The following is a 23,015-nucleotide window of genomic DNA, read 5'->3' on the forward strand; positions in this document are numbered from 1 at the left end:
CTCTCTTCTGGTACCACAAGCACAAGCTTATCGCCAAATGTCACTTGTGTATTAGGAAGACCATCTCAGCACAAGGCTTATCCGGGGTTGTATTGATGCCTTTTGGAAAAAGCCGACATGTAACATTGCATGTTAGCATCATTTTGTTTGGCATTAACCACAGAAAATCATCAATATTCTCTTTGATTTTCAGGGGTGTTCTTTATTTGCCCATGTACGTCAGAATCCATCCTTGTGACATACTATTTAGGTACTGGTATTCAGTGCACAGTTAGGAGTGCTTAGACCAGATTATCTTCAAGTATAAACCTTCAAATCTATAATATGGAGCAATTTCATTTCCTTCATATACGAGCCGCAAATCTGTACCATTGTAAATAATACTATTAATGAAATTGCTAACCTATAAGTTATCCCATATGATATGACCAACCCACTACAGTCCTTCGCTGGCAAAGGCTAGAGCAACGTATGCCAATAAATATGGAGCAATTAAACAAACCGTTGTTGGCAACTAAGCTAAACCTGTATTAATTCATTGATCATCAGTCATGTACTACATATGAAAGGAAATAAGAACAGTGCTGAAAGATGCTTTGAGACAGAGGAACTGAGAACTACAGCCTAAACCACCACAGAAACATCACAGACAGATACCTAATTCTAGAAATTCACATCAAACCTACCTCGGTCTTCAAAAGTTATGGTAGACGTGCAGCTCACTGCTGCACAAGTTTTCTGACATTAGGCCCGAGCAATCCTTTTCCTGTGACAAGAACCAAAAAAAATATCATTTTTGAGTATTTTTCAGAATTTACAAAATACAAATGCATCTACAAAATGAAACTGTGACACTAGCTCCAACCAAATATCAGACAAATATCAGACGAGAAAGAGCGAACATTACATAGACTACTAATGGTCAACAGAAAAATAGGAAAGCCAGAAGTTCCTTGTCATCATGGACATGAATGGAGAACAATGGCTTTCATGGACATGAAAGCCAGAACAATGGACATGAAAAGTTACTCCACTATAATTCTAAAAACTCATTGTTTACCAAGGCGAACTAGGTTAGTAGTTACATATCAAAGGCGCTCAGCACACCTATTCTGTCTTAAACTCTGAATTAATCTGGTAACCTTTCCAGTGAATTCTAGCAAAGTTGTTGAATCAGAAAACATTAAACAACATTACATCTTTCTTACTCGTTACCAATATCAATAAAACCAAAAACAAAAAAAAAGTACTTCTACAGTAAGACAAACTTTTTAGCGATGTTTCCGTCTGGTTTGGGCCATTTTCGTCCTTTTTTCTCCTTTCTCATGTCTCCTATAAACAAAAAACAATCATATATGTATGAATGGAAAGGATAAAAGTAATTCACTCCAACTTTAAAAGGAAAGGAAAAAAGTTTTTTTCCAATTATTCGATAAAATCCAGAAACAACTTTTCCAGTCTCAAAGATAGGATACAGAAAAATGTAGCTCTAAAAGAAGAGAAAGAATAAAAAATTGACTGCAAACTGTTCAATAGATGAACCAAATTAAATTTCTACCTCCTCAAAGATAAAGGCAGACGAGTTTTTCCTTATTCTAAAGGAAACTGTTATTATAAAGGAAATTGATCAAAGGCAATCCTTGCACAAGTTCACATTGAAAATGTGTACCTTGCACAGAAGCAGACCAGCAACTTTGTTTAATTACATGCTTCAATGTTTCTTGCTGCAGTACAGTATGCTTAATGATAGTACTTCTAGGATAAGAATATCCATCTACATGCTGGTCTGCAATGCTGATTCTTTTAATCTTTTGTCCTATATCTCTAGTCTCCTCAGCTACATTCTTCACTGATTCTCCCTTTCTGCCTGTAAGTGCCATTTCAGAGCAAGACATTGATCCTGAACTAGAGAAAATAATTGAAAGGTCCATACATAACAATAGTAATGGCATCAAGTTCAAAGGTTACATCTCCACCAGCATTAACACAACAAACACTGGGGACACAATCAAGGGGAAATCATGGACGAGATGCAGCAGTCAATGACAGGAAATGCAGCAGAAAGTAAAGCACAATAGCAGAAGTAATGAAAGCGTAGCAAGTGTTTCATCACCAATTCCACACCTTAATTGGCACATGATATACTAAAATCTTAAAACGCCTAAAAAAACAATTACAATCATAAGGGTTCATATAACACACTTGACTGTATGAAGTTATTATACACTTAAAGCCAAGCTTTTGGATAAGCAGAAAGGTTGATTCCATTACTGGGCTTTAAACAATGACGTTCCTATGGAACAAGCTTATTCTTGTGCCAGGTTAATTGCAAAAACATGTCTCAGTTAAGAAATCTGCAGAAAGGTTGATTCCATTACTGGGACTTTAAACGGCCAAGTACTCATAGAAGAAGCTTATTCCTGTGCCAGATTAATCAGAAAAACATGTCTCAGTTAAAAAATCTGCCAGTAACTTTTCCAACTGTAAACTTTTCAGGCCTGCATTGCAAACTTTTTTCAGAATTCAAGCATAGTAGAGTGCAACAATAGATCCACATAATGCATTGGCCAACACAGCTCTCTGCGGTATAATACAATGTAATCCAACAGAAGTTGAGTAAATTATGAAATTCCTGTATTCTAACAAATCAATTAACAAGGTACATCCAACACAGAATCATCACAAATCATCTTTGCACGCAAGGCAGTGGTTCAAGACTTTCCTATTGATGAAAAAAATGCTCCAAACGGCATGAAAAAAAAAATTTCCAAGGCACAGGTAGAATCTTTAAAAGCACGAGTCCAGCATACCTGATTACCATTCTACCAATTTCAAATATTTCCTACCAATTTCAAATGAGACCAGCATATCGGTCATATCTTTAAAATTTCCTTTACAAACTTCCTACCAATTTCAAATAGATATATCCATCTCCGCTCATAATAACACCACCCCATCCCCAACCCCACCAAAATAGAAAGTAATTAACAGACGAAAGCTAAAAATTTATTATTAAAGTGTTGAAGGATAATAAGAGCATCCTCATGAGACTTCATTGTCTAATTGCACCCAGCTCTCCCTTCATCCTTAACAAACTTCCTACCAATTTCAAATAGATATATCCATCTCCGCTCATAATAACACCACCCCATCCCCAACCCCACCAAAAAAGAAAGTACTTAAAAGAAGAAAGCTAAAAATTTGTTATTAAAGTGTTGAAGGATAATAAGAGCATCCAATTGAGGCTTCAATGTCTAATTGCACCCAGCTCTCCCTTCATCACAGTCTAATGGATTTCCCCAAGTTGCTCCACCTTAAGGCTTTTGCATTCCTAACACACTTTCAAATTTGAACTCAAAACCATACTTTGCAAGCTAACTAGCAATTACGGAGATGACCAAGGCACCTTTGGCATATGTCTAGTACCAATTGTTAAACTTGGGGTGTCAGGTTGTCCTGTATACATGGAGATCACACTAAGTACCAACAGTACACCCTAGAAATTATTAATAGTATACACGTACCGCTTAATAATACATAATTAAATTCACAAAGACAAGATAACACACCATTTTAATTACATCAGAACCAAAATTACCTGTAGCAGGACTGACAGCATGAATTGGAGAACGAAGCCATGGCTGATGAGTGACCAATGGGGCATACATGTAACAATCAGACTTCATGTAATCCTTAACCTTTCCAAACATATCTTCGTTTTTCACCTCAAAGGGTTCATATGCCTGAATCCCTAATGCAACAATATAATATTTCATTCAACCCCACAAGCCATACTTGAATATATATATATATATAAATTCCAGATTAAAGAAAGAAGTAATCATTACTCAACTTACCTGTAGAGGTAGTACAACATGAGTCAACATGATCAGAAGTCTGAGAGGAAACTAAGGGTGCAAACATGTAAACATCTGACTTGAGAAATTCTAAAACTTTCTTCAGCTTATGCAGCACTTTCTTCTTCTTGTTGTCCCATTTTGTAAGCTTCTTGTTGTAAATTGGAACAAAAGAAACCACTTTCTTGGCCATAGTTTCGATCATATCCAACAATTCCAAGGAATTTTCGAACACAAAGTTGTAGATTACGTGAATTTGGTGCTTAAAAGTCTAGAGATTTGGTTTCTGTTTATTCAGTTTCTTGCGCTTTTCTACTTCTAGGAAGTTGGGGGCGGTTAGAAACAGATGTCAGCAAATCCCACCAACAGGTGGCAGCACAGTTCTAAGTCCCTGAGTTCCCACTCTTTTGCTTGGATATTATCCACAGACGCATTTATAATTTTTTTTTAAAATTTGCCAAAATTACTAGTGGACCACTTATTTTGATTTTTAAGAGTAAATCAAGATATTTGTTTTCTGCTTGTATCTGTAAAACTTAAAAGGAAATATATTCCTGTACTCGGTCGTAATTTTTTTGTTTTTTCTATTTTTTTGGTGGATTAATCTTTAATTTGGAGACCTAATTAGCTTTAGATCCTGAGGTGAGCCTAATTAAGAGGAATTCATGGTTGTTTCCAATTTTTGTACGACTAATTTTTTGCATATTTATTTGAGAATTTTGAGCAATTGAATATGCAATAATCATCTAATATTTCAATCTTTAAAAATTTATTTTACCTTTTCTTAGTAAAAAAATATTTAAATAAATTTAATTTCAATTATTATCACGAGTCAGAGAACGTCCTATTTATTTCACTTTACTTCTTTTGACTTTGAAGTTCTCCGCCAGCAAATCCAGAGTCCCTCCCACCGACCCATTTATGATGAGTTTGCTCCAGCTCTGTCGAGGAAAATTCCAGCCCAACAGATTTTTTTAATGGTTATCCCCTGTCCTGTACCTCCACTCAAAACGAACCATTTTCTGTTCTTTTTCTTGTATGCTTGAGAGGAATTTTTCCACTCCATTTTCGTCTATAATGAATTGTCAATTTCAGGCAGGGACAAGGCAAATTAAGGACCCTGATAAGGTTGCCAGTTGCTGGCAGACAGATTAGCTGGAGGGGTGCAGCATCACAACCATATTTTGTTTACTAGAAAGGATCCTTTTCTGCCAATTCTAATCCAGTGGATTACTACAGAAGGAAATTGTACATTAATTTGATCGACTTCTGTTGCTACTAGTGACAAATTAAGACATTTATTTATGGCTAATGGACACTCTACCTCTAGCAGATGGCTCTGCAAAAGCTGTACACAAGATGATTAATTCCTCTGAAGATTAGGAAGCAGTACTTTCATTTCTTAGTCTGATAGCATGGAGGGGAGGCAGCTAAATCCACCAAATCCTTTTTTTTTTTTTGGCATTTACAGCAAAAATTTCGGAATTGTGTAATTTGCTTTAGTAAATTTATTCTAGTAGGAAAGCAAAGGCGGAATCAATGGAAAGTGACTGGTTGAAATGCTATTTCATCACTGGAATGTATAAACGGTAGAATCGAACAAGACATGTAATCCTTAAGTTCTTTCTTGATAATTTGTAATTCAATATTTTAGGGTGTATTGACTTGAGCCAAATTCTGCCATAGCTGGCAACCTGTAAAATGAAATGCCATAATAATTTTGTCAAAAACCAATTCTGTTCTAATGCTGAATCAATTTTCTGACGCTTGAGACTGGTTTCAGTCCATGCTTCAATGCTGCTTCCCATACAACATCAATTCTATCTACATCAATTGCTCCAACTTCATGGTGAGTCCAACCTTCCAAGGAATGAACCAGCCCACCAGCATGGCATGCATGGACAACACCTCTATCCATGGTATACTGTTTTATGATAATTAAGCAGAAAACAAGAATTAAGTTAGAACAAATTAAAGACTTAGGCAATCAATTCGAGGGATTTGCGTAAAACTGCTTACCTCACAGCATCCTAGTCCTTCAACATCTTCAGGTAACTTCATAGCTGCTAGATCACCATACGTGCAGTCCCTTCTGAACCGCAGAATTGGTGGAACCACAAATTGATGAAAATGCGTCCCTGGTGGTGCAAATCTTTGCTCTCTAGGCGTAATCCACTTGCCAACAATCCATGTCTGTCAGGACAGAAGAAACTGAATTGGACCTTATAAAACGAAGGTAATACATTATTGTGATGCCAAAAAGTTTTTCTTACTCCTGTAACAAGTTTATAGGTCTTTCAGAACTTGGTTTTTAAGGTTCATAATTGGTATCATACACGGATTCTGTTAGCAATAGTTAGCTGCACAAGGCAATCGATAGAAATGATAATTCTGTGGGAAGCTACAATATCATACCTTACAGTTCTGAGCAGCTTGGTACTTTGACACTTGGACTAGATACTTCTGATATTCTGTTGGGGCTTCCTTCTGAATCTTTTGAAATCTTTCTGTTGATAATGTCAACATCTGCAATGGTGTTCTTACATATTTCAGTTCATGAAACACCCTTACTATCATAGTCAAATAGGTAGGAAATGAAATTATTCGCAGCATAACTTCTTTTTTTGTTTGGGGGGGGGGGGGGGGGGGGGGGGGGGATGGGGTACGTTGAAGGAGACATTAAGGACTTGTTGAGAGAAATAATAAGCTTTGAAAGTGTAGTTACCAGAACTCTAACTCTTTTCCTGCACAGGTAAAGAGCAATTGCTCTTCCAAGTTTGGAGGTAGATCCGCTTAAGAATACCTCTGTCACATCGTCTGGAATCTCATTGAGAGTCACAGCTGCTGTTAGTGTGTTACCATGAACAACTCTAACTTCAAGGTCTGGATGCTTGTTCACAAACAGTGTACCACCGCCATTCAGAGCCTCATTCTGCAAGAAGATGGATTAGGAAACTAGAATAGTTAATTAAACCAAACCGTTACGATTACATATTTTTACAATTCATACAAGCATTCATTTACAATCTGCAAATAGAATATAAACGGGCAGTCCATTTTGCAGATAAAAAGCTCATTCTTGTCAAGGTTTCGACATTGTTTATCAATGGATTGAGATTACTTTGCAAAAATTTGCAAATTGTTTTTGGATCAAAATTTTCTGATCTAACCATCTAGATTCAACGTTGTCTTCATTAAGACAATGTCAGAATTGTTCAATATAGGCTCTTCTATTTAATTACAATGGGCTAATTTAACACTGCAGTGCGGGAAACATTGAAATGACACGAGTATATATGACACAAAACTGTATGAAATCACAGATAAATGTATGAAGGGCAATGCTGACACAATAGGTACTGTATTTTGCAGGGCCAAATTACGAATCCCTTTCTTTTATAGGGATAAGGACAAACATCTCCTACTTATATGTCTTCAATTGGATTTGCCATTTGTCAAATCAAGCCACAGTAACAATCAACAACTAATGAAGATAGTTTCAGCTATCACAATCTGTACTCGTAGATACAGCAGGCCATTGCATGTGGCTTCCTTACTAACATTAACTCATGCCAGACAAGTTCCCAACGGCCCCTATTTTGTCACATGGACATGGACAAAATTTCATTGAACTTGTGAGATTGATATTAGAATCTAATTCTCCTTTGACATCAAATGTTTGATGAAAACAAGAAAAGGTTTTCATTGAGCTTGTTCCCACTAGACCAGCCTACTACACCCAGCTGGTCCCCTGCTGGTCTAGTAGTTTTCACGCCAGGAGTAAAAGATTTTAAGCTTACCAAAATATCCAGCCCCAAGAAAAAAAAAACCACATTTAACAACAAATGAGTGATGATCATGAGACTAGTTAATTACGCAATGTCAACAATTTCAATCTCATATCTATAGTCGATATTTCTTTCACCATGCAGAAAAACTTTTGTCATGCATGAGCTGAAAAGGTGAAACAACTGTACGAAAAGTTAGGGCAATGTGACCTTATTCAATGCAGCAAGGCTGATAACTTTGACTCCCAATCTATTAGCCCTTAGAATAGCCTCCTCAATGTGTTTATTAATGCCATCAGCCGCAAACGGTAAAAAGTACTGCAGAAAGAAAGAAACACGCAAATCAGGGATTTTCCTGGATTCAGCAAAGAATGCTATATATCATCAACTGAACTTAATAAATGATCACAAACCTGAAAACCAAAGCGAGGAACAGACCAAGTTTGATGCAGCATGCCTCTGAGCTTGTAGAAGGAGACCAAGAAAGTTTTGGACTTAGCCCACATCAGAAGCATTACGACAAAGCAAATTGGCAACCAAGGGAGTAAGATAACTCTAGTTGTGTAGGGCATGGATCCATATGATCTGAATACAAATTGGGCGTGCATGGCTGAGGTCATGTCCACCACATGAGCCAAGAACACAAAGTCTGGCACCCTAGAATTTTTACCTGCATTGGAATTCATGTCCGATCAATATCAACTAGAAGAAGGTGAATAGTAATTCCTGTACCTTTGCCTTACTGGATAATAAAGAGAGTAGCAGGCTGTATAAAGAGGTTATGTATGGACCCCATATTTATTGTTCGAGTTACGCTTTTTCTTAGTACGCTTTTTCTGATAATTTATTTGTTTCCATTGTGGCTTGCTCTAGATTTGGGACCATTAATGAATGGCATACTACTCTTTCCCACTGAATTTGTTGTTGCCAACGAGAGTCCAGTCCTCTTGGGGTTTTTTCTTAATTTTTCGGTTATAATGGACATTTTCTGCTCTGGTACGAGAAAAAATAATCAACTAAATTCTCAAACTTTCAAGAGGAGGCTCGGTGGATCTAAGAATCAGAAGCCTTGAATCAAATTCCTCTTCCTGCTTCTTAAATCCCTTCCCTCCCATGCCAAAAGAAATTAAAACAAAAACTCTCAAACTTCCTACAAATATAATGTGCATGAAAAGGCAAAAATATTTTCCCATCATGATATGTTTTTGAACATTATACCTGCGTCTAAACTGAATTTCTTGTGCATGTCCCATGATTTGCTGTTCAGGGTGTTGCCTAGCAGATCATAAATGGGCATGAAAAGGCAAAAATTGGTACCCATCTCCGTGCGGTGCAGGCTGTGATATCTGCAATGTCACCCAAAAAAAAAAAAAAAACCGAATGCTGCGTTAGTGTGGGTGATAACCCGGAGAACAGACACACAATGGAAGCTATTCAAGAGTTATCTACATCAGAATTCATGTGCTGATGCCACAGCCTTTGAGGCAGGTGCACCAACTTTTGTAAGTCACTTGCTTTCTTCTAGTGCTAAAAATTTAAAACCATCTGAAAACTGGCGCGCGGATAACAAGGACGCCGAACCCCACTTATTAACTATCCGCTAAGTTGGATGGATGTATTGGAAGCTGTAGTTTCATGATTGGTTCATCAACTGCCAGTCTTTAATCTCAATAAATTAGTAGGTCTCGCACAGTATTACTCTTTTGGATGTACTAGATTTTGAAAGTAAATTTTGCCCATTAAATAAATTTTCAGCTTTAAACAAAGTGCAAGTGTGTACTAAAGTCCAGCCTATTAACAGTTCTCCTAGAACTTTGGAAATTGTTTTGTAGTAAAGCAAATTGAACTAAAATATTTAAAATCAGCCGCATGTTTTTTTGCCTCTTTGTACCGAACTGTCTCTCTTAGTCCCAATTTATCTTAATAAATAATCTTGGTAGCTACAATTTAATAATTACTCTATAAAAACCTTCTTACTTACCGCGTCAAGAATGTTGTCTAACTTCTCAAATTATTACTATAAAAACATTCTACAGTGCTCCATAACTTTGGGATCACTCTACTTCTTGCAGAATTATAGACTGGAAAAAAAGTAAAAGAAAAAAAAAATTTCGAAACATGCGTAAAATTAACCTTGCAGTTACTTACGTTGGCGAATATAGGAGGTATCGAAGAAAAGGGAATTTTTCAAATATCTGATGGGGCAAGATTTCGGTATTGCAATGCCCTAAACATCTTAGTAAATCGAAAATCAAGACGTAGCCATAGATCATGCTTATTGATCCAAGTCCAAGAAAACAAGCCCCAACAATAGGAACTCCAATCACAACAGCCAACACAAGATGCTCAAGAAGTGTGAGATGGCCAGCTGCATATTGAACAACAAAATTATCAGCAAATAAATCGAAGTTTTGGGTAGAATTTAAATCTAAAAAGTGGGTTTTGAAGTTCCACCTGTGAAGGGTTGAGGGACAGGAGAGGAATGATGGAGTGAATGGTAATTGGTGAACAGATACTTCCCGTGAAAGTATTTATGCGTCAAGTAATATAGAGGCTCCGAGATTGCAATATGGAGCAAAACAATAGCAACGAAGCCTCTTGTGTTCCATAGAGGAAGATCAGCAAGAAACGGGAACTTGTAGAAGATTAACGTAGCAAGAGCTGCTTGAAGCAAAATGAAATTATCCCTGAAAAATAAAACCAGCAAATGTCAAACTAAAATTGCACACAACTATTGTTTATTAAAAAAAAAAAAAAGTACAAAAAGACCAGCATCTACCAGTCCCATTCTTTATCAATCTGCTTAAAATCTACTCCTTCTTTGATGATCCGGCGATTTCGAGTAAGAAAAAGCATGTTGCTGTAAGAGGTCCATGAATGATACATGAAACACCTAAGAACACATAAGATTAGAATGTGCAGACACCAAAGGGCCTGGCTGCAGGTATCTTCTTGATGCCTTGCATGTAAGATCTTTGCAAGAAATGGTCCATATAGGATATACTGTTCAAAAGAAATGAAACAAAAATGAGCATCCAGCACTAAAATACATGAAGAGCCGTTCTTGTTTTCTTAGACAGATTAAAGTCCTGTTACCTTGAAACTTCCCAAGCCTTCCCATGGCCATGTTGACAAGAGTGCAACCATTTTCCAAGTCGTACAATCTTTTCTGGCTCTGTCTTTCTCTTATAGGTGTAAATGGAAATGGAAACGATTGAAAACCAGAGAAGAGAACCAAGAGGAAGAAATGGAGAGATTTTGAAAGTTTGGTTTGGTTCTCTTATCGACAAGCAAGGTGTAAAAGAAGTCTCTCTTGCTCTTTTTTCTCACCCAAGGATTATATACTTATATACTGAGTCATCAACTCCATTGATTGCATTTTAGTGTAATAACTTTGGAAGACAAGTCAAGTGTGAATGTGTAATCAAATGTATCGAATTCGACGCGTTCGTCGATGTACTACTCTTACAGTACAATATGGCACAGCTGTGGTCCTGGCGACTCTCAGAATTTAATGCATCTTTAGTGCTATGCACTTGAGATCCTCGGTGACATGTTTTCTATGCCAATCCAATGCCACCAATAGTATTGTGTCAAGTGTCATGTTATTATTTACCCTTATGTTAAATCAAGCCAAATTAAATTATTAGAAAATTAAAATATAAATAATAACATGACACTTGGTACAACATTATTGGTGGTATTGGGTTGGCATAGAAAATATGTCACCGAGGATCTCAAGTGAGTTCCATGTAGCATTTTTGCGTGTCTTGGAGATGCGGATGTAGAGGTTTTTTTTTTTTTTTTTTTTTTCTTTTAAGAAAATTACGGAGTACTAGCTAATGGAGAATTCAAATTCTTATCTTGGGGGGAGGTGGGGGTAGTTGCCTTGTCTAAATAAGGCACTAGCAATCTCTCAAAGATCAATAGTAATAATATACGAAACCACCCAAGTCACTGAAAAATGCATGGATGGCCTACCCTGTTTTTTTAAATGGAATAGCTTCTTATTTTCTCCTAAACTTCTTTTTTTATTGATGAGAGATTCCTAATCTTCTAAGAGAAAAGTTGAAAAGAGAAAGACTTAAAGTCGCGCTAGAATACTCGTGATCACTCAAGTAATGAGTGTGTTTGGATAGGAGATTATTTGAAATTATTATTGTAATACTTTTTTGTAATGTAATGTATATAAAATAAAAAAATATGTTGAAAATTATATTTGTGATATAAGCAAATAATTTAAAACCTAATAATGGCTATAACAATTATACATGTTGAGTCTTAGAACTTTTCTTGCGGTTTTCATGAATTAAAACTCAATTCTTTTCTTGTCTTTCGGGCAATCGACCAAATTTTTGGTTGTATAGGCTGGATATTGCCTGGTTAGTGTAGTTGATCGGTCCTAGGAGGAAAACGACATGACTTTCCCATAGCCACAAAATGCCAAAGAACTTTCCCTCTTTAAGGCCTTATTTGTACTTGAAAAATGTAAAAAAATTTTTAAAAAAAAAAAAGAAAAAGAAAAAAAATGTAAACTTGGAAACAAGAGTCAATTATTTGATGATTCACAAGAACACTTGTAACAAGAATCAGAATCTATGATTGACTTTCCATCACCTTTTCTTTCTCCCATATCTTCTTGCCCCCGATTTAATCTTTTGGTTTAACCAGGTGAAACAGATGTTGTATGCATATTTGTTGAACCGACCTAGGCCTCTTCCTCTTCAATTTGTCTTGCCAACCACTAGAGGTAGCCTGCTCTTTTTTCCACTGATTATTTTAATGCGGACCGTAATTAATTAAATCTTGTTGAGGAGGTCCAGTTGGGACCGACCGGTTTCGTGAGGGGCTGTCATGCATTCAATTCATCAAGAATTAGTGGATTTGATTTGTATGGTGCTGATGAATTGTGCCCAAAACATTTGCTTAAACACATCCACTTTTTTTTTTTTGTTCTTCCCCAATTTTATTGAGGTTTATCGATGAGCCAAATGGCAGCTTTTCCTAACCGGAAAATTTTAAATCGGATGATTCCAAATTCCATTTAGCATCAGACAGCACATTTTGGAAACACTACTAATCAATAACGCCGCAACAGCACATGAGATTAATTTTTGGATTAGCCAAATTCCATGTTTTCGAGGTTGTGGTGTATAATCACAATCTGTGTTTAATTTCTCTAGCCAATTTTGACGGATTAGGTAACAAGGATGTTATGATTAGTGAACTTTGGAACCTTTGAAGCTAGTAATCTTTTTTTTTTTTGTCTGTATTTGAAAATCCTTTTAAACCTACCATTTGTTTTGTACTTTACTTAACAACCACAATTAATACCTCAACGTCGCATGCTGCTGAAAAACACAACAGACGCCTGCTTGTCTGCATCTCATGAGTTTGAAAGACGGCTCCTAATTAATTAATAGGGATTAGAAAAAGTAAAGGCGATATTTTCAGCAATGCATCACAAATTTAATGTAACTGGGTGCAATTTGCAGAGTCGTGTGAGAGGAAGAGAGATACTTCTGGCCAAGGGATTCCCGTGAAGGTGTTCGTATTGTCAACTATGGTGGGCACAACTAATCCAAGGCATAAATTAGGCTAAATCCAACAAAGTGTCTAGCAAACACTTGTTAACCAACCCTTTATTTTTTTTTATTTATATATATCTATGTATATGTATATATATATTTTTTTTCAGGTCTGGATATATATAAGGGCCCTTAATGCATGCTATTGCTAGGATCAAACTTAAAACTGAATAATGTTTGCAAACAAATATTAAATAATTCACATATATATATATAGTGAAATTTGAACATAAAATCTTTAAATTCTAGCGTTAACGCTTCATTACTAGGGATTATCCGCTCCAAAGACGAACAACAACCTTTACTTGGAAAAGATTTTGCTTCAAAGCTCAAGCCAATAACTTAATTGAACTTACGATTTGACCATTTCCCGATACGAAGTAAACCTATACCTATATGCCGACTGTAGCCATCAACCATTTAGGCCTACTATTCACCGGTAGCAGATGGGCAACTGGTCGTCTTGGGCCAATCATCCCGTTTGATCTATTCAACATTGACACACACTTGCTTGTCTTTGGCATTTTTTGCACAAAAAATAGACAGGTCGGTGAGGTATAGAAGTCCAATTCCTCCTCTTGGGGGCAAATGAAATACTTCCTCCGTCCCGTTTTGTTAGTCTTGGTTTTTTTTCACACAGATTAAGAAAGTGTAATTAATTTGGCTGGAAACATAAATTTAGATTAATAATTTCCTAAAATACCCTTATGCTAATCACGAAAAGTGCCAATTAATATCAGTTACAGCTAATGGGTTAGTATTGGAAAAGCTCAATGTATTCAATGTAGTGGGTTAGTATTTAATAACAATGTATTAATAACAAGATATTTAATAAGGGTATTTTAGACAATTTGAAAGATTACTACATTTCTTAATGGGAAAGTGGACTACAATTTGGGACAGACGAAAAAGGAAAACAAGACTATCAAAATGGGACGGAGGGAGTAGCACCCACTTCATAGACAATAAATTAGGAACAATCATTCACGCACTAATAATATATATATATATATAAAAAATTCTACGCTAAACGACAATAATATAATATGTAGAAAAATTCTGTACTAAACGACAATACAATGCGACTTAAGCGTAGAAATGAATTAAAAGATGACCCCGCCTCCTTAATTTTAAAGAATTCATTTTTGTAGACAGACTCGTATATATTAAATAGGTTTAAGTGTATATTATAAGCACAAATTTTTAAACCTCCTAATGTATATGCTATATCTGCATGTAAAAAAAAAAAATTAATGCAACAAATAAAGAACTACTAGGCTCTGCCACCTCTCCGTAGCCTCCAATTACCATCAACGAAACCAGCTTATGCATTTCTTCACAGCAGCGTCATTATCGAACCAGAACAGCTAAAATGTTACAAGCGGCAAGTAGTATGCGCCGACTTCAAATTTGATAACGTGCAAGTTTTGAAATTCTCTTTTGGACTAATTTCACGTGAACTAGCAGGACTGATTTATTCTACAAATTCAAAAACCATGTAAATCCAGATCAACTTATACAAATATAGACGAGACGACGGTTAAGGTTCTTGATTCTGAATTTTGCCAAGATATTTAACCATTGCACACCACGTATTCTGGATTCAGCCCCATGTTCATGATAAACACAAGTAACTACTTCCCACATGTTGATGGTTTTAGTTTCGATCCACTTGTGGTGCCCGCTTATTTAGTTGCAGGCGTACTGATCTGCAGCATATTTTGATATTTCTCATTCGAGCCGCATTCATGACTAGACGTCTAGGGGAGGAATAATAACCACATGTTTTCTTGAATCTTTGAAAGGATAAGGGCCTTGTTGGAAGCAAGTTTTTTTTTTTGTTAAGTTTGTCTATTACAAGTTTTTTAAAAGGTTTAGCTACGGTAATCTCAAAAAATTTTTAAAAATTTTTAAATTATACATTTCAAAACTTTTTTTAAAAACTTCTACAGTAAAATTTTAGATAAATATCCAAAAAACTCACCTTCCAAACAAACGAGGTTTTCGTGGGATAATGATGCAAAGCAAACATGTTCAAGCCCATTTTATGTTTGCAGCCGTAGAGTTATGGAGAACTGATAATTGTTTCAAATGTCAAGATGTCATTTACGTAAAGAATGAAACTTACCATGTGAATACCCTACCTAACCAGCTGTCGCCATACATGCAATCAAAACTACATCATTTTCGATCATGCCATACTTTGAGTGTTCATTCTTTTGTCTGAACAACAGCGCTAATAAGAAGTAACTATTCCTTAGGCAATGAAAACAATATAGGATCCCTGTTTCTAGGTTCTTCTTCTTCTTTTTGACATGCGAATGAAGGGATTTGTTATCAATACCGGCGACTGGGACGAAGCGAGGTCCGTATGTAAAGCTTTTTCATAATTTCCTGCCGGACAATGACATTGGGCAAAACTAGATAAGTGACATATGGAAAACCAAGAAATAGTTGCAGTTGCATTGGGAAAGAAATAGTGTTCCACCAGGGACCAGGCTAGTTCAGTACCATGTAAAAGCTTTTCATAACCTGGAAATGAAGGGAATTGTTATCAATGCCAGCCACTAGGGACCAAGCTAGTTTAGTATGTTAAAGCTTTTCATATTTTCTTGCCAGAAATAGTGCACAAAACTAAATGATGTTATCAGTGAAATTATAAGAAATTGAGAATCAAGGAGGAGCTCTGCAGTTTGGAATGTCATCAGTGAAATAGTGTTGCAAAATTGGGACCAAGCTAGTAATTTGGCATGTAAAGTAGGGGTGGGCACGGATCGGGTACCCGCCCCTAACATGATTTAACTGACCCGACCCTAATATTTTCGGATCAACCATTTTGTGACCCTAAGCTGCTCCTAATATCTTCGAGTACCCGAAAAAAATACAGGTCATAGGGTACCCGCCTTATGACCCGCCACTAAAAAAAAACTATTTTCCAATAAAAAATTGTTTTCCACTTAATATCAACATGTTTTTCAATTAAAAAAGCATGCTTTCCAATTAATATTAGTAGAGATATTGTAATTAAAGTCCATACATCACCATTTTCACACATTTCATCCAACAATCAAATCGATCTCATAAATTTAGTATATATTAGAATTATAATATCTAATAGATAAAACGAAGTTTCATAATAATTTTGAGTACATCACCATTCTCATACATTTCATCTTTTTACAATACAACAAACACAAGGATAATAAGTATTTGGCAACTTCCCCAACTTTCTTAAGGATGTTATGGTACAAGACTGCATCCCAAATAAGTCGATAGTGAAATCAAGTTCAGAAAAGAATTGAATAGAACTAATTATTTTTTAAAAAATTATAACAAAAATAACCTTGAAAAATCTTCCCCAACTTCTTTACATCTTTGGAATAGACCTTATGGTATTAAAGGTGATGAAAAAGAAAAATAAATTTCTTACACTAAATAAAAGAGACAAATTTAAGAGACATAGTTGCAATAAAATAAATCAAATAAATAAATAAATGAAAGACACAAATGTTTTAATTATCTAGCTAACAGAAAATTGAAACTCCAAACACAAATCTTTGATTGAATTGATGCAAAATTTGCAGGAAAAGATCGATGGAGGTAGAATAAAAATAAAAAGGATGAAAGGAATGAACAATTTTTATAACAGAGTTTCACAAATTTTTTTTTCATTTTGTTCGTTTGGTTCATGTTTCATCGAGAATATTCGCTTTCTTCAAACAAAATGAGGAGAGGTGGATCATATAGGATTAGAATATAAGTCTTTGAACCACTTCACTTGCACTTAGAATTAAAAATTATAAAGTTATAAAATGATGCATAATTTTTTAATATTTATATAATATACCTTGCGGGTTTGAATTTTTCTGATCCGCATCCATATCCGATTTTTACAGGTACCAAACCCTCATCTATCCTGCTAAGAAAAATTGGATCGAATATCCTATTTTTCGGATCGGATCAGATCGGATTCATCGGATTTTCGGATCGACGGGTTTTTTGGCTCACCCTTAATGTAAAGGCCTTTCATATTTTCGTGCTAGAAAAGGTGAACTAAATGATGTCATTAGTGTGACATTATAAGAAATTGCGAACCAAGAAATAATGTTGTTGTTGCACTGTAAAGAAACAAAGAACAAGATATAGCTCTGCATTTACACCAAAGTTGTCCGGTTTAGATTGCACTTTTACAAGTTTTTCAGAATGTTTCAAGTAATAGTTTCAAAAAACCAACGGCCCTTTGAACTGTTGCCACCTCCAAAGACTTTAAATCTTGGTGAGGTGAGAAGTCAAAAATTCAAATTTTGCATCCCATTAATTTGTCACTATATGTGATTTCTTCTAAATTCATACATGTGCGTAATGCACTCGTCTGGTCCAATGGTGGTTTAATCCCCATCGATTTCTCTAGGTCTCGTTGGACCTCTCCCTCTCCCCTCCCCCCCACCCAAAAAGTGTAAGCTAGAGTAGGAGTCGATTAGGCTAATTGTTGCCGTCTAATAAAAAAAAGTAACAGTATCAAAAGTGATGGACGTGAAATAAGAAAATTATTTATAATGTGTCCAAAAATTGTTTTCTAGAAACTTACAAGCCAAACAAGTTTACATCAATTCCAAGTTCCTACGGGATTTTATATACAGCATTCCAACTTTTAACGAGGTCTTAATGAGTCTTTCCACAAGGTAAATTATTATAATTTCTTTTTGAAGGAAATTAAACCAAATTATTTTAGTATTTAGTTTCCTAATTCGGTTTGATATTTTATTTATTTAGTTTCTGTATTGGTTTAGGAAATATAAAATCAATTTTTCAAATAAGTTTCGGTTTACAATTGTATTTGTTTTAGAAAATTTTGGAATCTATAAAAAACTACCAGTTTAGTAGGTTATTATTTGAAGAGTTGAGTTGAATCTTGAGAGCAGATTTGAGAGAAAGTCTCACAGTTGAGATTTATAAGTTGTCATGAGTGAAAAGTTACGACTTGATATTATTATTGGTTGGGTTTTGTTGAAATTTGAGTTAATTAAATTATTGAGTATTTGTTCTCCTCCAATTCCCACATATTTTTATATATGCTCAAATTGCTTCCGCTGTGTGGGGCGCGTGATTTTTCGTGCCAATAAGTGATATCAGAGCTCTAGACTTTGATCTTGGGGCTTGTTCGTGAAATTAAAGTATAGATCCGTATTATTGATCATGTTGTGGTATTTTTATCTTTGATGGTAAAAATGATTTTGAAATTTGGAGTTTGATGATGAAAAGATTTTTTCATGTTATTGGAATTTGGGATATTGTTGAGAAGGGGTTCATGGAACCTAAAGCAAGCTCAAAATCATCAAACGATCTAATTAAAGAATTAAAGAGGAATAGACAATTGGATTGTAAGACATTTCACTATCTCAACACTCAAATCCAGTTGCATGTAGCGAATAAATTTATACACGCAAAGACAGCAAATGAGGCTTGAATATTTTTAATATATTTCTATAGTCATGGTAGAGAAGAAATTTGTGATGAAAAAGAAAAAAAAAGAATATTTTAATAAGTCAAAGAAAGAAGAAATTGCAGGTACACCTGAAGAATTTGTGATTGAAAAAAAAGTTCGCAAGTGTTTAAGAGAGAAAGTGAAATTAAAGATGTGATTGAAGATTATGACAATACATAAGTTATTAATTTTGTCGAGATTGATGATTTTTTTGAAGAGAAAAATCAAGTGATAGAATTGATTAAAAACAGTTTGTGAAGTGGACAAATTAATCGAAAGTTGTGATACTGTTAAAAGTGATGCAGTTGTTAGTGCTGAAAAAGTAAAGGAAAAACATGATGATGTTAAAAACATTGGTAGCGGCAACTATGATTTTTTGGTTTTGGGAGATTTTATTAGTGACGTAGCTAAATTAAATTATGAAGCATTGAATGAAGAATAGGTGGATATGTTTGAATTTTTTCATAAGAGTAATCAAGTCAAGAAATTGATCGAAAACTACAAATTTCGTCCATTATTGCCCGTGAAGATAAAATTGGAGATCAATTACAAGTTGGAGTTCCACGTCATCTATACAGCAACCAAGTTATTCATGGAGATTCAAACTCATGATGGCATTGGAGATGACAACATTAAGAGCTTTGTTTAAGGGAAGCAATGAAGAAAATTAAACCAAACTACTTTAATATTTATTTTCCTAATTTGTTTTGATATCTTATTTATTTAGTTTCCGTATTGGTTTAAGAAATCTAAGATCAATTTTTCAAGTAAGTTTCGGTTTACAATTATATTTGTTTTAGAAAATTTTGGAGTTTATAAATACTACCAGTTTAGTAGGTTATTACTCAAAGAATTAAGTTGAGTCTTGAAAGTAGGTTTAAGAGAAAGTCTTGTAATTGAGATTTATGAGTTGTCATGAGCGAAAAGCTAAAATTGATATTGTTATTGGTTGGATTTTGTTGAGATTTGAGTTAATTAAATTATTGAGTATTTATTATTCCTTCTCTTCCCACATATTTTTATATGTGTTAAAATTGCTTATGCTATGTGTGCGCGCGATTTTTTGTGCCAACACTCTTTAATAGAGTAGTTCATGAAGTAGACTATTATAATTAATCAGTATGATAGTACTCCCTCCGTCCTACTTTGATAGTCTTGTTTTCTTTTTTCGTCTGTCCCAAATTGTAGTCCATTTTTCAATTGAAGAATGTAATTGTATTTTAATTTTTCTAAAATACCCTTATTCAATGTAAGCAGTTGTTACTATAAACCTACCTTATTTAATGAGAGTTGATTCTTTTTTTACCATCAATTCAAGTTCCCATAAAGTTGTACCATATTTAATGTGAAGGTATTTTAGGAAAATAGCAATCTAAATTTATTTTTTCAACAAAATTAATTATTTTTTCTTAAATTATGTGAAAAAAGAAACAGGACTATCAAAGTGGGACGGAGGGAGTAGAAGTTTTTCTTTAATATGAACTATCTAATTGCCATGACGGACACGGCCAGTCATGGTAACCTACAATTTTGAAAAGAACCCGCTTTTAGTAGCATGTAATTAAATTAGATTGAAACTTTTCATATTGTTCCGCCAATCACCACAAACCAAGTGTCTTAAAATCACTAGCCTACACTGGATCATTGTGTAAGTTAATAGTTGTAAAAGCACTAACCAAGAAGCAAGTTTCTCAACTAAAATCAATTTCCAGCATCATGCAGTAGTAGTGCAACGCTACAAACGGACGTAGACTTGATTTGACTTATTGATTAAAAATCAAAATGAATAATACAATTGATTTGAATTTAAAGAAGAAAAATTTGAAACCCAAATTTTCAGAGCATGTTTCTATTTAAGCAATATAATATATACTAAACCACAAATTTTTAGCGGTTAAAGTAGCATTCCATTAATTCTAAAGATCCTACTAAGATTAGGATCCACTTTATAAATTAGATCATAAAGTTGTAGGACCATGAAAGCAAGATGAAAATTCTAACTATGCCCCACACTCCCTCTCCCCCCAAAAAGGGCAAAAAAAAAAAAAAAGAATCCGTCTTTTCTATAATTTCCATTAGTGTACCACCCTACAATTTTTCACACCAAATGTCAACACAACTTTTTCTGGCATTTGCTCTATACTACTTCAAAGCAAAGATAAATTATCATATAAGAAAAAGGAAAAAGTATTTGAAGACTTAAATCCCTACGCTTACCACAATTAAACATTGCCAATAACTTGACTCTAGGTTTTTTGTGATAAGGTCATAGAGAGTAGAGGTGGAGCTGATTCAAGCTACTCGACTCGAGCTCGATATGTACTCGATCAGAAGCTCGAGCTCGAACTCGCTTCATCGAGCTTGAGCTTGATCTCGAGCTGCTCGTTAGAGCTATCGACTCGAGGTCGAGTTCAGAAATTTGAAGCTCGACGAGCTCGACGAGCTCTATCGAGTATCACATAAAAAATTAAAAAAAATTATATATAAAATTACTAATATAGGTAAATAAATTCTGAGAAATTACCGGTGAGTACCCTTATCGAGTCGAGCTCGAGCTTTTTAAGGACTCGATCGAGCTCGAACTCGAGCTGTGATTCTCCGACTCGATGGAGTTCGAGCTCGAGCTCGAGTATAATTATATTATAGTCGAGTCGAGCTCGAGTATAGCGGTACTCGAGCTCAACTCAGCTCGAATACACCCGTAATAGAGAGACGGTGGTGTCATTTTCGATTCTCAACATCTAACCCTGGAGTGTACTTAAAAGATATGTGAAGGGATTTATTAATGAATTGTACTTGTCATGCATGATGCCTAACCAAATTTTGGAATAAAATATTTTGGTATGTTTGTCCCCTGATAAGAGAGACTCCATCATTTTTAATACATAGTGGGGAGTCAAGAATTTACGAATCAATAAACTAGGCATCTTCTGTTCTCAATCTTTCCAATCATTTGTTAAGTGATAAACGTGGCTCAAATGTCCGAGAGGAGAGGGGGACAACGTTTTACTTTTGTTTTAGTGGTTGCAATTGCAAACAATGAAGAGCCCAACGACAATTGCAGGTGTTAGATTGCCTTAATAGTGTGATTCCGGTTTGGTTTCTGGGCTGATCTGTTTTGGTCAAGGAGGCATGAAGCCTTGTGTGCTTTATGTTGCTTAGGCCTATCTATCTATAAGGTCGTTTGAAGAGATGATCCAGTTCTCAACAACAAAATATCTGTCGGCAAGTGTCAACATGTGTGGGCCAACGATTGCCTACTAAATCAAAGAGGGTAGGCTTGATTGGGATGTTACTGGCAATTGGCTGACTAGTGATTTGACAACTTATGGCCGGAACTGGCATTCGCCCCACTTTCCACCGCATTTCTACTCCCTCGGGCACCTGTGTCTCCGTTGCCAACCTTGCATATTTTAGTTGGTTTTGTGACATGGTGGGCTTACCTGTTTGTTTTGAATACGTTCCCTTTAGATATTTTTTTTTAAAACTTTTTTAACGAGAACACATTTAAATCACATCTAACTTATCATATAAATATACACACAAATAATTATTACCCCTCTTTACATTAATAGATATTATCTAATTAACTTTGCTTTTTCAAAATTTTAGTACCTTATTAAGTACAACTTAAGGAATGACCACTGAGCGCCCATTAGGTAGATTTTATTTTTTTTTTTAATAATGCTTTTGATGCATTTGGCTTTGACTATGATTTCGTTGTTCCTACATATATCATTTCGTTTACATACAAACTCTAGGTGGGGAATGGGGGAGGGGCAAAAAGGCAAAGCTACAAACGAATTACCCTGCAAATTTAACTATATACTTCCAGCAGTTTCAAGTAAGGTTGTGCATCACAAGGAAGCACGTACTATGCTTTCTTTGTTCTAAAAAAAATTTATAAAATTCTCTCTTTTAGTTATATTGCCCATCCTTAAATTTACGAGAATTTCTTTCTCTATATAGATTACCCTTTAAAGTTTTATGTATTCCCCCCATATTCTACTCCCTAAAAAAATAGGATTTTTATTTTGATTACCTCTAACAAAAATTTTGAACCTTTCCAAATTAAAGATTAGTACATAGTATATTTCTTATATAATTATAAGAGCATAATTGTAATTAAAGCGCCACTTTCGTATGTCTATTCATGTACCAAAACTGAAAAATGGGTAAGGATTTAAACATTTACTAACCTGATTATAGGAAATATTGAATAAGGAGAGAGCTATTTAATTAATTTTTATTACTTTATTTGCCAAATATAGTAAACAGTGAGGGACTCTTGATGATT

General features: G+C 35.1%; 2 protein-coding genes across 5 annotated transcripts; both read right to left on the minus strand.

The window, feature by feature from the left end:
• Positions 1 to 504: 504 nt before the first annotated feature.
• Positions 505 to 4,245, minus strand: LOC113692258 (uncharacterized). 4 transcript variants are annotated; one of them, XM_072052963.1, is made up of 5 exons: positions 3,858 to 4,231; positions 3,599 to 3,751; positions 1,670 to 1,900; positions 1,269 to 1,332; positions 505 to 766 (listed from the first exon to the last, which is right to left on the minus strand). In XM_072052963.1, the coding sequence occupies exons 1-5, from the start codon at positions 4,060 to 4,062 to the stop codon at positions 745 to 747; spliced, it is 675 nt and encodes a 224-aa protein (XP_071909064.1). In that variant the 5' UTR covers positions 4,063 to 4,231; the 3' UTR covers positions 505 to 744. The 4 variants fall into 4 exon arrangements, with proteins under 4 accessions (XP_071909064.1, XP_071909065.1, XP_071909067.1 ...); XM_072052964.1 differs by having other exon boundaries at positions 1,670 to 1,867; positions 3,858 to 4,220; XM_072052966.1 differs by lacking the exon at positions 1,269 to 1,332 and having other exon boundaries at positions 1,670 to 1,867; positions 3,858 to 4,245.
• A 1,221-nt stretch (positions 4,246 to 5,466) lies between these two features.
• Positions 5,467 to 10,932, minus strand: LOC140008487 (very-long-chain aldehyde decarbonylase CER3-like). The gene is made up of 11 exons (XM_072052968.1): positions 10,742 to 10,932; positions 10,425 to 10,648; positions 10,100 to 10,332; positions 9,794 to 10,013; positions 8,864 to 8,991; positions 8,059 to 8,315; positions 7,856 to 7,963; positions 6,583 to 6,789; positions 6,273 to 6,383; positions 5,877 to 6,050; positions 5,467 to 5,781 (listed from the first exon to the last, which is right to left on the minus strand). Exons 1-11 carry the CDS (start codon positions 10,790 to 10,792, stop codon positions 5,599 to 5,601), a joined length of 1,896 nt encoding a protein of 631 aa, XP_071909069.1. The 5' UTR covers positions 10,793 to 10,932; the 3' UTR covers positions 5,467 to 5,598.
• Positions 10,933 to 23,015: the final 12,083 nt, after the last annotated feature.

The sequence above is a fragment of the Coffea arabica genome, chromosome 6c (assembly GCF_036785885.1).
Source record: "Coffea arabica cultivar ET-39 chromosome 6c, Coffea Arabica ET-39 HiFi, whole genome shotgun sequence".
Lineage (NCBI taxonomy): Eukaryota > Viridiplantae > Streptophyta > Magnoliopsida > Gentianales > Rubiaceae > Coffea > Coffea arabica.

What these genes read in the sequence shown, in the direction of transcription:
- LOC113692258 (XM_072052963.1), bottom strand. Translation starts at nt 4,062, where the DNA reads ATGATCGAAACTATGGCCAAGAAAGTGGTTTCTTTTGTTCCAATTTAC. An exon ending in ATGTTGTACTACCTCTACAG is followed by an intron (nt 3,752 to 3,857) that starts GTAAGTTGAGTA and finishes TTGTTGCATTAG; the next exon opens with GGATTCAGGCATATGAACCC. An exon ending in CTGGTCTGCTTCTGTGCAAG is followed by an intron (nt 1,333 to 1,669) that starts GTACACATTTTC and finishes TTTTGTTTATAG; the next exon opens with GAGACATGAGAAAGGAGAAA.
- LOC140008487 (XM_072052968.1), bottom strand. Translation starts at nt 10,792, where the DNA reads ATGGTTGCACTCTTGTCAACATGGCCATGGGAAGGCTTGGGAAGTTTC. An exon ending in TGTCCCTCAACCCTTCACAG is followed by an intron (nt 10,014 to 10,099) that starts GTGGAACTTCAA and finishes TTCAATATGCAG; the next exon opens with CTGGCCATCTCACACTTCTT. An exon ending in GGAAAAGAGTTAGAGTTCTG is followed by an intron (nt 6,384 to 6,582) that starts GTAACTACACTT and finishes ACACCATTGCAG; the next exon opens with ATGTTGACATTATCAACAGA.